The 15,638-nt window shown below is 51.5% G+C and overlaps 1 protein-coding gene across 2 annotated transcripts in view; it reads right to left on the bottom strand.

The window, feature by feature from the left end:
* The window catches only part of ASTN2 (astrotactin 2), a 361,642-nt gene that overhangs the window by 160,084 nt on the left and 185,920 nt on the right, over window positions 1-15,638 (bottom strand). For both annotated transcript variants that reach the window (XM_052814689.1, XM_052814688.1), the window contains exon 11: window positions 5,861-6,011. In XM_052814689.1, coding sequence (XP_052670649.1) covers window positions 5,861-6,011 — 151 coding nt within the window. The remainder of the gene's footprint in view (window positions 1-5,860; window positions 6,012-15,638) is intronic.

Below are 15,638 nucleotides of genomic sequence, written 5' to 3'. Positions count from 1 at the left end.
CAGAGACCTCCAGCTCACCTCGGTGCCTCCTGAGCTATTCCACTTGCTTTTAAATTTGGCCACCACTCCCCGACACGGTGCAAATCCCTTTTGCAGCACTGAAAGCAAAGGCAGGCGGGTGGTGGGTTCGCCGCCTGCCCCTCCGCTCCCTGCTGTGGCCGGCTACCAATCCCAGCGGCTTTTGCCATCCTTTGCTTCTCTCTCTTCCTCAAATCCCAGTTTCATTACAGGTAGTTACCTGGCTTATCAAGATAAATCCAAAACTGCAGGCTCCTTGGGAGGAGGGCTTGCTGTTGAGCTCAGGGGCCTTCTGCTTCCAACCATAACATACATAAGGAGTCATCTTCTGCTTCAAGGAGCCAGCTAAACTTTAAAGGGATTAGAAGAGAATGGTTTTCTCCCCATCTCCCTCCCTGGCGTATGCATCTCTAACATAATTAGCTAGGTGCCTTGTAAGGCAGGGACGGATGAGTTTTTATTTTTCAATGAACAATTGTCTGTCAGAAATATGCAGATTTGATGAAGCTTAAGTGCTTTGTGGGATTCCATCAGTTACATCTCAAAATTCATTGGGAAATTAGAAGAGCATTTAATTTTGACAAGGGTGAAATGTTTTGGTTTCACTACCTAATTTTGTTTTTATTTCAGGCTGTACACTGGAATAACACAATACATAAGATAAAACTCCAGATGATAATGTTGGAATTAAACATTTCCCCCTCCTTCATAGAAAGGAGATGTTTTGAGGCAAAGTATTTTGGAATTTTCACATATGTTGGGGATTTCTGCATGGCATTTTGATTTGGGCTGAAACTCCCAAACACCCAGTTTCCCCCCAGGAATATCAGTTCTCAGCATCATCCACTTCATTTTGAAGTACCTCCCCACTCCCCTTGGTCCCCAAACCACTCCGTGTGACTTGTGCTGGAAGGAGGAGACGGGAGAGGTAGCCACTGCCCTGCTCCTTCATTTCTAATCCCAGTTCTCCCTGAAACAGTTTCACTCAAATTAAGCCATTTCTCTGCCCTGCTTTGCAGCGGCTAAGGAACAGCCCATCGGTTTGATGTGGAAGAGAGCAAAAGAGAAGGATTAGCTCCAGACAGGCCGTGCTAAGGCTTATACGCCTGTGTGGACCATGCCAAATTTCTCTTCCTTCTCCATCTAAAAAGGCTGGGACTGACACCACACCGGTGTCACCGAGGGCCATAACTTCATTAAGAGACTCTCTGGTAGATGCTCTCCCTTCTGCATACTGCTGAGCCAGACAAACTCCTTCCTGCCTGACAGGCTGACCTCGTGGAAAGGAACAGTTCACATCGTCCCTGTAGGCAAACTATACTTTTTTCTCGCTCAAATTAGAAATAAATCTGTGCTAGAAAACCTCAGCCTGCGAGCAGGGAGATGGCGATGATCAGCAGGATTCCATGTCTGTGCAGAACAGCAGTGCCCGCTGCCTGGGCTCGGTGGGCTCTCCCACCTCTTGCCAACACCATTCCCAAGGTGGGATGGACCCTGGAGCACAGGCACACTGTGAACCCTTCCACATCCACCTGCAACATCTCTGGCCTCCGTGGCACCAGTCACTCTCTTCTGACTTAGAAGACTAACTCGCCAACATCTGCAGGCGTCACAGATGTTGCAGAACCATCAGACCACCCCACCTGCACCCACCTGCTGCCGCGCCACTACAGTGAAGCTGCTTACGCAGCAGAGAAACAAGGGGCCTAATTCTACCGCTACCTCGGCGTGGGACCCTGAGCTGCCTTCCTCACCACCAGCTGGGCAGCTCATTCCCTCCTGCTTCTCCAGGAGGTCCTCACAGTGACGAGATCCCATCCCAAGAGGGGCCCCAGACAGACACCTTCACTCCACGCCTGTGCCTGCCACCGCCTCCTCCCATGGCGATGCCAAGGACGCCCAACGTGCACCAGAGGGGAACCGACCACCTCCTCGCCCGGCTCACGTGCTAAGACCAAAGCTCACCTTCCTTGGCGAAAAAATCCTCACCCCTCTTATTCCCCTGGGGCTGCAATCCTGCCTTGCTGGGGCTTGCAAATGGGCACGGCCATGGGGCTGCAGATGCAAGCAACCCCCCCTTCTCCCTGGTCGGATGAGAGGATTGGCATCAGTGAGCGAAGCCAAGCTGAGAGACAGGTGGGGAAACCTGAATTTAAGCCACATTACAGGTGTTTCCTTCACTCCCTCAGGGCCAATTCACAGGTTTTCATCTCAAATTATAAATCACCAACACGTGAGGGTTAAGCTCTTTCCCTCCTTCAACATCCTCCCTCCAGGCTGAGCAGCTACCACTGTGCTGGTAGAAGGGATCAGCAATATACATTCCTTTACTGGTAATAATCTGACTTATTCCTCCAGCACAGTTTCTCCTGGTTTGCTATGATCCCTGCAAGATGGTACAAAATGCACACTGGACTCAATGTGCAGAGCAGAGCGATTTAGTGCAGATTTAGTGAAGCTTGCTGGGATTTTTTTTCTCGGGAATGCCCTTGGCTTCCCCACATCTGACGGCAATTCGAGGGTGCAACAAGGAAAAGCAGCATGGAAACAGGTTTTCTAGAGCTTGGGGATTGTTTTGTTATGTTGCAAGGCAGGGCTCAAAGGCAAGGCTCCAGTTAGCAATGCCAAGGTATTAGCAAGGTTGCAGCTTATACTTCCTAAAATTGCCCAAATAAAAAAGGCCTCCGATAAGAAAAGAACTGCAGAAAACCTTTATGCACTAATGCCATCTACTGGGTAGAGGTAAAAATAACAGAAAAGCCATGAGATGGAGGAGAAAAAAGGGCCCCATGGGAAGTGTGGGATGGAAGCTGGGGAGCTGTCACCCCTCCGGGTGGGGACCCCACTGCAGAGCCTTTGGGGTCTTCCAGGTGAGATCTCGCACACACGATTTTAACTTGCAAAGCGACATCGTCTTTTGTCCTTCATAAGCCCAAGGAGACTGTCCTAAGAGAGACTCCACCATGAGCTGCAAGCAAACCGCCCTCAACATTTTAATCAAGTCCTTTTAAAGCCAAACAATTAGGTAATAGCAGAGCCTACGCTGCTAAAAAGCCCAAAGATAAATGCAACCCCAGTCCTTGCAGAATTACTGGAAGCTGTATTAAGGGCATGAAGGAACTGGTAACAGATGATGATTATATATAAAAGGAATAAGAAATCTTTGAGATTTGTGCTGTTCCCTGGTTGAGCTGCTAGGCTCTGACTCTGCTGTGTATTAATTGCTTACAAGGCTGCATGTATATTTTATGCTCAGTACCTGCCTGGAACATTTGTTGGATTTAGCCTTGATTGATGAACCACTGATTATATACTTCTGTGGTCCTCGGCAAATTAATAAACTGTTGACTGGTAAAGATTAACAACATGTCATGATTTGCGAAACAGTGTCCAGAGTAAAGCTGAAGCAAACCTAGTGCTAAAATTAGTACACGAATGCTCCCTGAACTCTATAAAAAGGGGATAGCTTAATTAAATTACATCCCGATATTGCCCATAGCATTTACCAAATTGGCAAATTGAGTTCACGGCAGTTCAGCTTTAAAACTAACTGACATCCCTGCAAATTTGCAGCAAATGACCCCATCCCTGCTCGCGCTGGAAGTCCAGCTCACACCCGGCAGACTCCGGGAGCAGGGGCGGGATGAGGAGGGGATGTATTGCCCAGCACAGGGACCGGTGCAGAAGGTGCCGCAAAGTCGCGTGCCAGGGCTGCGGCGAGCTCCGAAACTCAACACCCATCACCTGTGACCCCACTCAGTGCCATGGGCACGACCCAGGGCTGGGGGCAGCCCTGCCTGCCCACCCGTTAGGCTTTTTCCCAGACAACAGTCAGAAACATGGGCCGGTGTCCTCCAGACCTCTGTTCGCACCCCTGCCATTGCTGGGGACCTACAAGCAGGTGATGAGTGTAAAATGTTGCGTGAGGTTGGGAGAGCCGGGAGGGATGGAGCCCTGTGCCCCTGGTGTCAGTCCGATGGGAAGCAGGGAGATACGTGGACCACCTGGAGGGATGGGCAGCAGCCGTCTCCAAACTCCCCCCGGGGAGCTCAGCTCTGCTGTCCTCAGGCTGCAGCTGGGACTGAGGAGCTGGGGGGGCTTCACCCCACGACTGGGGGCTGTGGAGAGGGGCAGAGCAGACTCTTGCTCCTGCAGTGGGGAGAAAAAGGGGTGAAGAGCAGAGGGAGAAAAGACAGGCATCTCTACAACTGTCTCCTGTCCCCACGGGATGCATGGCCCTGGGAGCCTGGCGTGTCGTGGGGGGACGGGGGGTCCCACGGTCCCCATGCGTCACCCCTTGCCCACGGCTCTCAGGGAGGGGATGCATTCCTGGAGAACAGCTCTGGCTGCTTCTCCTTTCTCCCCCCCGCTGCCTGCTGTACACAGTTCATTCTCTTTGCAGAAAGCCTCAGTTAGGCATTACAGAAGTGGGGGGGTTATTTTCCCTGAGTGACACAGTTTTCAATTTCTGCCTCTCCGTGTGCCAGCGTGGCGAGTGCTAGGCCTGTAATTTATTGACAATTTCTATCTTAATATATCCTGACTTTTAAAAAGAGGCATCTCTTCCCAGCGGCATGGGGTGATCAGAGTCCCGATTGCTTCTGACAGTGGCTGGGAGGCACGTTGGCGTTCAGAGCAAAATAACACCCAAAAAAAGGGGGAAACCCCCCCAAAAGACTAGAAAGGCAGCTGCTCCCTGGAAAAGGGAACAAAAGAAAACAACAATGGGAGAAGAAAGGAGGAAAGGGAGAGGAGCGGCAAGGGGGAGATGGCACCAGGCGCCACCGGTGACACATCAGGCTGTCGTGCTAAATGGCCTTAACAAGCAACTGGAGAAGGGGATAATGAAAATGCCACCCCCGGGACGGCACCACTCCAGCCTGACCTTTCCTGGCTGCCATGTATAAACATCTTCAATAAATAAAGAGACACTTAACTCCCGCCTCTGCTGAGATGGGAGGGATGGGGCAATGGGGGATCTGACTGCGGCGAGAGGGAGGGGAAGGGGCAGAGGGGTTTCGGGGGGCTTAGGAGCAGCGAGCGTGTGTTTGCAGGGCAGGTGGAGCGGGTGACAAGCTCTGGACCCCCTCGGGGGTCACCGCCCGCTGCCTGGCAGGCAGGGACTCCTACAACAGACAGACGAGAAGGGATGCTCCAGGTTTCCCCCAGTTTCCCAAGGCTCTGCCCCCCATCTCCACACGTCATACCAGACTCGCACAAGCTCTGTGTGCAGGGAATTGGCAAGTTTGCTGTCGGGGGAGATGGGTTAGAGCTGGGAGAGGTGCTGAGCTCTGCTGCTCCCACCTGGAAGAACAGCAAAACCCTCTGTGCATCGATAGCTCGGAATGATTCAGAGCCTCTACCCAAAACTAGTGGCCTAGGGTCTAAGGGGTCTTCTGGAGGGGGGACTACAAAACCTGGGACTCAGTAGATTGTCTGGCAAGACGTGAGCACGTTCAGAAACAAACTGAAACTCTGCAGGCATCAGAGGGGCCCGGAGGGGGAGAGGGTGGGGAGATGCTTCATCTTTCTCCCACGCTGGGAAGGAAGCACAAGGCAGGAGAAAAAGCGAGACTGCTTTCAGCCCGTGCTTTCTTGACAAGCAGGAAAATGACCATCAGCCTCAAGCATTTTTCTTCTGGTCATCTGAGCCCCCGGGCTCCTTCCCTGAGGTCCTTAAGGCATATGTGATTTGCCGTGAAGACCCCAGGGGTGGGGGGAGTCCACCACCAGCACACACATCCCCTTGGCCACAGCCCCGGAGAGGGACCAGGCAACGTCCCCCTCCAGCTTGTCCCCAAAACAGAGGCCAGCCCCAGGGGCCAGCAGCCGCGGTACCTACCACGCAGCCCGTTGAGTCCACCTTGCGATCTGAAACACACTTGAAGTTGCGGGTACAGCCGCCGTTGTTGCGGGAGCAGTCTCGGACTGGCCCGAAGGAGGAGAGCAAGTCATTGATGGTTTCAAAGTAGGTGGACAGCATCGCTTCTTCCCTTGGAGAGAAAAAGCACCGTTAGGGCTGGCAGGGAGCTGGCAGCACATGGCACAGGCAGGGCAATCCACAAAGCAAGCTGCTCTGGCAAAATCATGGCATTTTGATTAGCAAAAGTGAGTAAAAGGAGGCTTCCCAAGAAAATTAAGGCTTTGTGATTACACTATATAAAATAAATTTGCTGTGTAACTCTGAGATCCTTGATGAAAATGAAGCAGTTATGGGGTTTCAAAGATACTATCTACCATTTTCACGCAAACTGGCAACTAAGAGATACTTTATTAGTAGCCTGGAGTTGTGTGTGAATCCAACCCTATGCTAGACAACAGCAAATCCACAATAGTGAAACTCCTCCTGGACGTTTCACAGCTGGGCCAAACCTCCCTGAGCACCCACACCTCATCCATCACCTGGGGACACTTGCTAAAGCTGGAAAGCCATACAAAACTTGGCTTCACACTTGCTGGGATGTGGATGCAGAGGCTCATCCCTGCGCTTGGCTCCGTGGGTCGGGGGACCTGGAGCAGGGGATGCCGTGAGGGGTGCAGGCACAGCTCCCTGCTGCACTGCTCCAGCCCGTGACGGCTCTGCAAAGTGCCGGCACAGCCGCGCTGTGACACCCCTCTCTTGAGCAAGCAACAAACATAAACGCCTACAAATTCAATGGCCATGTAAAGCCTTGGGAAGCTCCCAGCCCTGCCTCTCTGAGCTGCGCACACAGCAGATTTTGTCTGTGACAAAGTATTCAGGCACAATTCTGCTGGGTTCCTGCAAAGGGAACACAGATGCTTGTTCAGAGCTTTAAGCATCTCCAAGGTATTTTTCATCTTCAAAGCACATTTTATATATTAACCAATACCTGCAACCCATCTTGGGCAACAGATCCCGTCACCGTCTTACCGACAGGAGAGCGACGAAGCCATTTACCCAGGGTCACAGAAGTAGTCACTGATGGCGACAGACTTGACTTCCACAGGCTATTTATTAGATCTTTATACAACGGGAACTGCAAATAAACACTGACCCCTCTGCCTTAAAATTGCCCGAGGCAATGCCGGGAGGCACAGAGGCGTTTATTCCCCTTTAGCACCTCCCCTGCTCTCCCATCAGCACCTAAAAAGCCACAGAATAACTCAATGCCCAGTGCTAGTCTCCTTTTTTTTTTGGGGGGGGGGGGGTTAACTTGAAAACCATGTGCTTGGCAATGAAACAGGACTAGAGGAATATATTCAGCAGCCCTTGAAGACCACAGCACTGCTGTCTCGAACTAGCACTGCGTTATCTATCAGCAGAGGGCCCCTGCACACACACACGCCGTCACACTCACGCACACAGCCCTGCCAACACCAAACGCTCGCAAAAATCATGAGTCAGGCATTAAAAAAAAAAAATGAGATTGGCATAAAAATGATGAGATTTTAAAAATAAATCAATCACTGGGTGGTGGGGTTTTTTTTCCTCCCCTAAATTTGCCTTCTGCCTTCTGAGCCTTCAGGGCATAATTGAGCCTTTCCCTGAGAATTCAAGGGCTAGAAACTACCCAGAGACCAAACCCAAAGAAATAAAGTCCTATGCAGTATTGAAGTCATGATTTTGTAGTTTCCAGATTTCCAGGCAATCACAGGATTCCAAAAGCTGGAACTTTCAACAAGGAAAACACCATAAAACCAGCAAGAACTGGTAAATTAGCTTGTCCCCATTCAGACAGAGGTGGAGGGCAGCTTCTCCGCTACCATGGGTCAGGGCAGATGAGTTACCCCAGTGCCAGGGTAGCTCCATGCCCACCATGGTGCCTCCAGCTGCATCACCGCCCCACATAGAAAATCCATGTCTGCACTGCCTGCTTTCACCCCAATTAATGCTTCCCAATTAACTTCTCCCTCTTGGCGATCATGCTTCCGATATTCCCCCTTTCTTGGCCCATCTCCTAGATTTTCCAGCATATTTGGAGCTGAATCTCCCTCTGTCCTTTCTTGGTCATGTTTCAAATATCTTTAGAGGCCCTTTTCTATTAGCACTCTGTTCCCACCAGAATTTGCAGCTCCTCCGAAGTGAGGGAATGAGAAAGGCAGAATATATTAGATCAGGGCACGTATTTCTGCTGGAGAGATGGGGGAGAGAAAGGGCATATTATTTACTAACCAAAACCGCTGTTTATTAATGCAGGGAGAATTATTTTTAAAAAAAACCCAACAAACCATGACAACTCCTCCACTGCCCACCCGGAAAGCTCAGCCCCGTCTGGTCCTCCAGAGGGGTTTCTCATCGTAGGTAAACTGCAAGGAGAACCATACCCCCATCCTCCCTCCTGGCTTTTCCATTTGGCCACCAAACAACCAGACCCTCCTGCAGCTCCCACGTCCCTGGAGGGAGAAGGTGAGGAGCTACAGCTGCCTTCGGTGGTGTAAAGGAGACCCTGGGGCTGGATCCTTGGCTGGGGTAGCTCCGGAGAGCCGGAGTGTTGCCGGGAGAAGCCAGCTCATCCCGCACAGCACCGTGCTCCTGGGCTGGGGCTGGCAGGGGCAGCTCGTCACGCTTTTAATTAAAACCTGGAAGCACAAACCGACCTTCTCCCCTCTGGGGGGCGGAGGACAGGAACGGGAACCTCGCTCTCCGAAATTGTGCCTGGCATAATGGATGACCCCTGACAAAGCACAGGCAGGGGCTGCCGAACTGGAATGAGCCATTAAACGTATTAAAATATTAACCTCGCTGGAAGGTGGGGCAGCGGAGCCGGAGGGAAGTGTTCAAATGTCACCTGCGAGAGGAGCGGGGTGACAGCGCTGCCTGCAGACGGAGGGAGGCTGCTCGACCGGATCGCTTCTGCGTCGGCCATCATTAGATTAGAGGAGCATCACTTCAACGCGGCGCCCTGACAAGGGGGATGTCAGCAGATGAGAGGGCTGACGCGATGCTCGGAGCGAGCTGGGAGCAAACTTTGCTTTCGTCTGAATCTGGAGGGGCCAGCAGAGCCAGGCTTAGGGCAGGCAAGTGCTGCCGAGCCTTTGGCACTGCCAGCCTCAGCAGCTCCTTTTCATTTTGGGGGGTGAAGAGCAATAATTAAGCCACCTCCCATAGCGACAATGGGATGGGCAACATGTGGCACGGAGCAGATGACTTTCCACCCGCGCAGCTCTGGGGATGACCCCTGCCCGTCCCTCCCTGCCCTCTGTATTGGACCGCAGCCCCCAGCCCCCAAATCCCAGAGCCGGCCCTGGAGAGCAGGCATGCCGACAAGGCAGGGGACGCTCAAGGAGCGATGGCAGCATCTGGCCACCATTGCTCGGTGCCTACCGGGGGCAGCCGTCCCTCCCCACCACCCGGGCATGCCAGATTAGACCAGCCCTGACGGATGAATCACTTTCCCTGCAGTAACAAGCTGCCTACAAAAGAACAGCTCTTTTCTCTTGTTCTCCATCTATCCGTATTGAATTTCACTGAGTAACCCCCAGATCCGTTCTGACAACGCAGGATGGAGAAGACGGGCTCTGCAGTTCGTGCCATGCCCGGAGCACACCGGAGAGCTGGGGGAAGCTGCCGGTGGCCCTGGCCAGACCCAGGCACTGAGGCCACAGGGACTAGGCAGGGCTCAGCACCTGGCAAACCGGGAGGACGGGGCAATACCCCACCGCCCTGAAGTGGATGCCAGATTCCATCAAAAAGGGCATTTGGGAGTGAGTGACCTAATTTCTGGTGCCAGATTCTCTCTGCAAGCCCATGCACTTCTACGAACACACACACTTGCTCTTTCTTTAATTCTCCAGCCCTCCCAAAGACACACACAGACGCCCAAATGATACACTAATAAATGAAATGCACTCCCCTCCTTACCAGGACCCACTGATTACATACCCAGCATCAGTAAACCCCACTTTTCTAACAACTTCTGTTGCCACAGATGGTCAGCATGGTGCACAGACTTTGCACAGCTTCTGCGGTGCAGACCACAGCACCCATCCTCACCCAGCCCCATGCCACCTCCCATCACCCACACTCGCCTCGATTCCCTCGAAAATACTTTTCTCCATCCTCCCCCTTTGTTGCAGGCCCTCATTAATGAAGCAGATTCAGTGACAAATATCGCTGGGGGTTATTTATTCATGAAATATCAACACCATGCAATTCTCAAAGCCTCCAAAGAGCTCGTCTCAGAATAAGCTCCTGAGCTTTGCAGTGGCTCTTCTCTCCAGCTCACCCTGGAAGGGGATTAGCGGGTGTTATCCATCTCAGCTGCCCCTTTTTATTGCCTGCTAATGGTTAAAGACTTTGGTGTCTTACAAAGGTAACCATTGTTGAGAAAAATAAAGAAAAGGATGCAAGCTGGGGACTAAGCCAGTGCTGCTCTACCATCTGCTCCCCGAGCTGTGTTTGGAGAAGGATCAGGGGAGAGATTTGGGGTCCATGAGTTTCTAGAGAAGGGCCCACTAGCAGCAAAAGGCATGATGCTGTGTCACCTGCAGCTTCATCCCGAAGGAGGGACTGCTACAGAGCGGGGACCCAAAACCACCCGGCGCAGCCCAGCCAGGATGCCTCATGTCCAGCACCCCGCGCTGCTTCCTACTTCCATTGGCAAGACCCCATTCAACAGGGAACTTAGGAGCTGAGGCACTTGCAAAAGAGTACAGAGCAATTTACATGCTGATTCTGCATTTTCAGCCCAACAGCTGCTCCCCTGAGCAATTTTGACCAGCTCTGGCCACAAAACTTCTGCTGTGCTGCGAGGCTTGAGAAAGCGCTGGTCTCCTCGCTGCTGAGAGCCCACCAGAGAGGTGTTCCCCTGTGCAGACTTTGCTCCCTTTTCCCGTTATGACCAGCCAGGGGTTAAACCTGGACATCCTCTGTCTTTCACACTTCTTCCCTGGCCCATCAGGTCATCTCACCCAGAGCTGGCTTTACCTGGAGGGACCCTCACCCTCTGCCCCATGGGTGCTCACGTGGGAGCCGTGACTGCTTCCCCCTTCCAGACCCCATCACGGCCCTATCCAGCCCCGAAACATGCCAAAGGCGCAGCTCAAGGTGAGCACCCATCCCTCCGGGGCAGTTTCCAGGAGAAGCTGGATGCCCGCCCTGGGGGGAAAATGCCCCTGAGGAGTCCCCAAACACAGCCCCCGAGCTGCAACAGCTCTAGTCCCCATCCCTGTGGTAGGTAGGTTATTGCCTCCCCAGCAAATTCTCTGTCTTAGCATCACCTGGGCTCTCACCTAGACCACTCCTGTCTTCCTCCGCTCCTTTCCTCTTCTCCCTCACATCTCTTTTTCCTCCACTAAACCCCTGCTTTCCTCTGCTAATCCAGCCAGCGCTGAAATTATTAGTGAGGTTGCTGAATTCTTCCTTGAGTTTCAGAGTAAACCGCTCAAAGATATTAATGGGATTGGTGGGAGTGGGACCTGCATGAGCCTTTTTGCTGCGCAAATGGTTCTGCCTCTGTTTTGTCTACAGCCACGTGTGTTGGAAACTTCTTTACCAGCCATGAATTGCAAATGCTGGGTGGAAGACAGTAAGCTGGGAAGGGTAGGCGCTCTCAGCTGCGAGCTTGAAATATCAAATCGGAGGGGGAATTATAGACAATAGCAGAAGCAAAGTTAATCCAGCCCTTCATCCCCAGCTTCCTGCACTGCAGCGCTTGGGCTTGTTAAGGCTGGGAAGAGCTCAGCGTGTTCATACAACGCCCAGCAAAACTCATCACAGAAATGGGCACAAAGGGTCTGCCTGCCTGATCGACACACGGACCCCAGCTGAGGGTGTACTGCAACACTCATAATCACATTTTTTATAAAAGCATTACATATAACCGATAAAAAACCAAACTGCATCTGCGAAGCCCAGCATTCAGGAGTGAAGCGTTGGGATTTGACCAGCACATGGGGCTGGGACCCCGGCTGCAGGCAGACCCCTGGGGACCCCAAGGTACCACCACCCGCGGCCCCAGCCCTGCTCTCAGCACGCGGCATCCCCGCTCACCTGCAAAGGCAGAGCCATCCCCTCCCCTGGGGCTTTCCCCTCCTGGGGACTCACCACCCAGGATGCCCAGCATCTCACGAACATTAGTTTATCCTCATAGCTTCTGTACACTGGGTATTATTTTCTTCACACTTAAGATGGGGAGCCAAGGCAACAAGAGATCAGGATCAAAGGTGCTCACCACTGTTGGACGTCCAACTGGAATTGCTTTCAAAGTTATTTTTAGTACTTTTAGCATTTCCCACGCTCACAGTACGATTCCAACCGGGTTTGATTGCACCACAGGCTTAGCTGTTCTGTACAGAGGGCCATGCAGTTAAACACCCAAATCATGATAAACGTGCAATAAATGGTCACCTGAGAAAAGTGGTCTCCAATTTAAAAGCAACAGAATACATTTTTTCCAGGATTTCAACACTTTTCTTTTTTATTCTGCCTGCAACAAGAGACCATTCTCCCTACAGCCCTCTCCTACACCCACTACACCATTTACCACCTCTGCAGCAAATGCAGCAACCACCTCCCGCAGCACTGAACCATGAGCTATCTCCTGAGCAAGTCCATCTGCACATTGACCAAGCTGGGATGCTCTGGAAAAGTTAATCTCCAGCCCTGGTGTTGGAGGACCCGATGAGCTGGTGGCAGCTTCTAAGGTGGGGACTTTACAGTCTGAAATTTTGGCACACTTAAGGTCACGTCTTCAAGCAGGTTTCTTTAGCGTGGTGCCTGAAGATGTGCGTGCATGCAGCGGATTTATTATTTCACGCAGAAAAACTGAGTTTCTGCCCAGCGCACCCACAGACACTTTTCAGCTTAACAGTGCTGGGAGGTTTGAAGAAAAACCACCATCCAGGTCCTAAACTGGGAGAAATCATCCTTACTTGAGTGACATTGGAGAAGGTACTTCAACAGAGCTACCCTGACATACCACAGCTGATGAGCTGCTTACTATAAATTTTCCGGGTAGTCTCACTTCTTGTGGTAATATTATAATAAACACTTGCAAAAACGCTCTCCCAAAAACCTTGAGGTTGAAAGTGTGAAAAATTCCCTACCACGCTTCAATAATTTGCTAGAGATTCAATAAAACCATCGCTCCACCAGAGCGTTTTGAAGCTCACCTCGGCAACCAGAAGGGCCAGAAATTTAATTACAGCAAAGCGAAGCAAAAACAAACACATCGGAATAAAAGAGAGCTCAGAAAGCCCATCGCACGCAGCGCATGTCCCAGAGCATGCCAGGGCTCGCCAGGACCCCCCATCCCACTGCAGCCCCCTTGGAGGCAATGCAGCCTGCTGTACGAAGGACCAGGATGTCACGGATGAGATAAACAGGATAGTTTGAATTCTGAGCATTTTTTCCCATTTCAGGGAAGCATCGTGGTCATGGCTTCAACCCCGCGTGAGCCAAAGGCAAATGCAGGTGGTGCTGGCTCAGTCTCAGTGCTGGGAGGTTTAAGAAAAGATGCATGAACCTTAATAGGAATGATAAAGCACAGTCAGTACGCATGCTGGAAATCACAGGTGTCCGCGCCTGCTTCACCGTGGCTTGTAATTAATCCCAAATTTGGCGGGTACACAGTACCATCAGGATGCTCCTGTGTGTCAGGCACCTTGACAGCAAAATGCAGGATGGGACGGGATGTGATGGGATGGGATGGGACGGGACGGGACGGGACGGGATGGTACAGGGGCTTGGAGCAGAGCAAGTGCCCTCGGTGGGACAGAAAACTCACACTAAGCACCTGGGGACACCAGCCAGGAGGAGAAACAGCACTGCCAAGCATCGTGTCCCACCCCAACCACCCCGACACGTCACAGCAAAAGGCATGGGCATTGCCCTAGATACCTACCACCCCGTTCTGCATTTATTTAAGATACAGCTTTCCCAGCCATTTTCAAGGTCCCAGGCTTTATCTTCCTGGTTTATATCTTTTTGGAGCCCCGAGAGTCACATCCTGGCAGGTCGCAGGGGCTCAGCCCTGCCACACTCCACTGCATTTTCCCCCCGCCCCTCATTAGTTTCATCAGGAGCTCATTCTTAAGGCGAGGATGTGACTCTCCCTGTTTCAAAGGTGTCCAGCACTGATAAAACTACTTCCCCCCTTCCATGCAACCGCAGAGCCCCAGCTCCCTGCTGCTATTACCAGAACTGCTCCTAACACCCCAGCTAACGTTTTCAGCTTCAAAGGAATCCATTTCCTTCTGTTGACTATGTCACCAGCCGGAGCCAGACATACCTAATTCAGTTTTATTAACTTTAGTTATTAAGCTATGAAGCACCCAAAGCTACCCAAGGTGAGCCTGACCCATCCCTTTCCCTACACTGCCCCTCCAAACTTCAGCTGTGAAAAAAAACTTCATAACGTGAAATCCAAAAGTTAAAAAAATGGCAGCAAACCAGAAGCACAGGAAAAGCACAGTTTCAACATCTTAAGAGATTAAATAATAAAAAAATATAGCATTTAGACCACCAGGAACAGAAAGCTCCACCTGGCGCCTCGCGCCACTGCAATTACCAGTAAACACCGTTGGGTGAGGGGTTCTTGGCAGCTCCAAATATTAATAATTTAAACAGTTAATAGTAGTGGAATCTGCTTGTTCAACACAGAATCAGTAGTAGTAGTACATATTAATTGATAGCAATTGCACACTAATTAACTCACAAAGTAATATGTTTATCTAGCAAAATGGATCATACTATTGGCACGGGGTTTATCGGTAAAGGCAGCAATGCATGATTAAAAAATACATAAATGAAAATCACCAAATGATTTCTCTATGCTAATTAATATTTTTATTAGCTCAGTTTGCCCAGCAATTCCTTCCAACCCATCCTCTCAGAATATCATTTTCAAAATAGTGAACTTGTAAATATGTTTCTGGCCTCAATTTACAAATAAAAAGCAATGGAAGGGGGTTTTTTATGCTCAGAGCTAACACGGTGATAACAAGGAAGGAAAAAATCTGCACGGAGGGGGAAGGGAGATACCACAGGGAGAGCTCGTGGCTCGCCACGGACGAGCTGCTCTGAGCCGAGCAGACCTCGCTGATGCTGCTGGCAAGACCTTCTGCAGGCTGCCATGAAAGAAGGCATCCAAAAGTACTTCTAACACCCCTACCAATTAAACACTGACCCTGGCACTGCGCAGGTGGTGGCCAGGAGTCCCGTGGGCTTATCTGGAGGGATGGAGCAGAACACTCCATGCCGTAGGAGAAGAAGTAGTAGGAGGGGTGGCGGTGGGGGGAGAAAGCTGATGTTGTTCAAACCCCTGGTTCTGACCCGAGAACCACGTGTCATGACCAAGGGCAGGGACCCAGGAAGACAAGAGAGGCCAGCCCGGTGCCAGATCCTCCACAGGAATCACGCTTCTGCAGGAGCTCGGCAGGGAAGCGGCATGGGCTCTGCTATCATCCCCACCCTGCTCCTGCAACCAACTGCTTGGATGTAGCCCAGCCCTTCCACCCAAAGCCAGAACAGCTGCCCCACAGTTAAATTTACAGGGAGAAAAGCCCTCCGTGGGGGATGTCACATCCAGGCTATCTCTGCCTGGATGGTGGGATCTCCGCCAGCAAAGGGATCCTGCAGAGCATCTGCTTTGCAACGCAGACCCAGACCAAGTCTCCCAGGAAAGCCCTTGTTAGCAGGGCCACAGATACGATGGGCA

The sequence above is a fragment of the Harpia harpyja genome, chromosome 19, assembly GCF_026419915.1.
Source record: "Harpia harpyja isolate bHarHar1 chromosome 19, bHarHar1 primary haplotype, whole genome shotgun sequence".
NCBI lineage: Eukaryota > Metazoa > Chordata > Aves > Accipitriformes > Accipitridae > Harpia > Harpia harpyja.
Note: the sequence above shows the minus strand (reverse complement) of the source record. Positions and strands in the feature narration are given on the sequence as shown.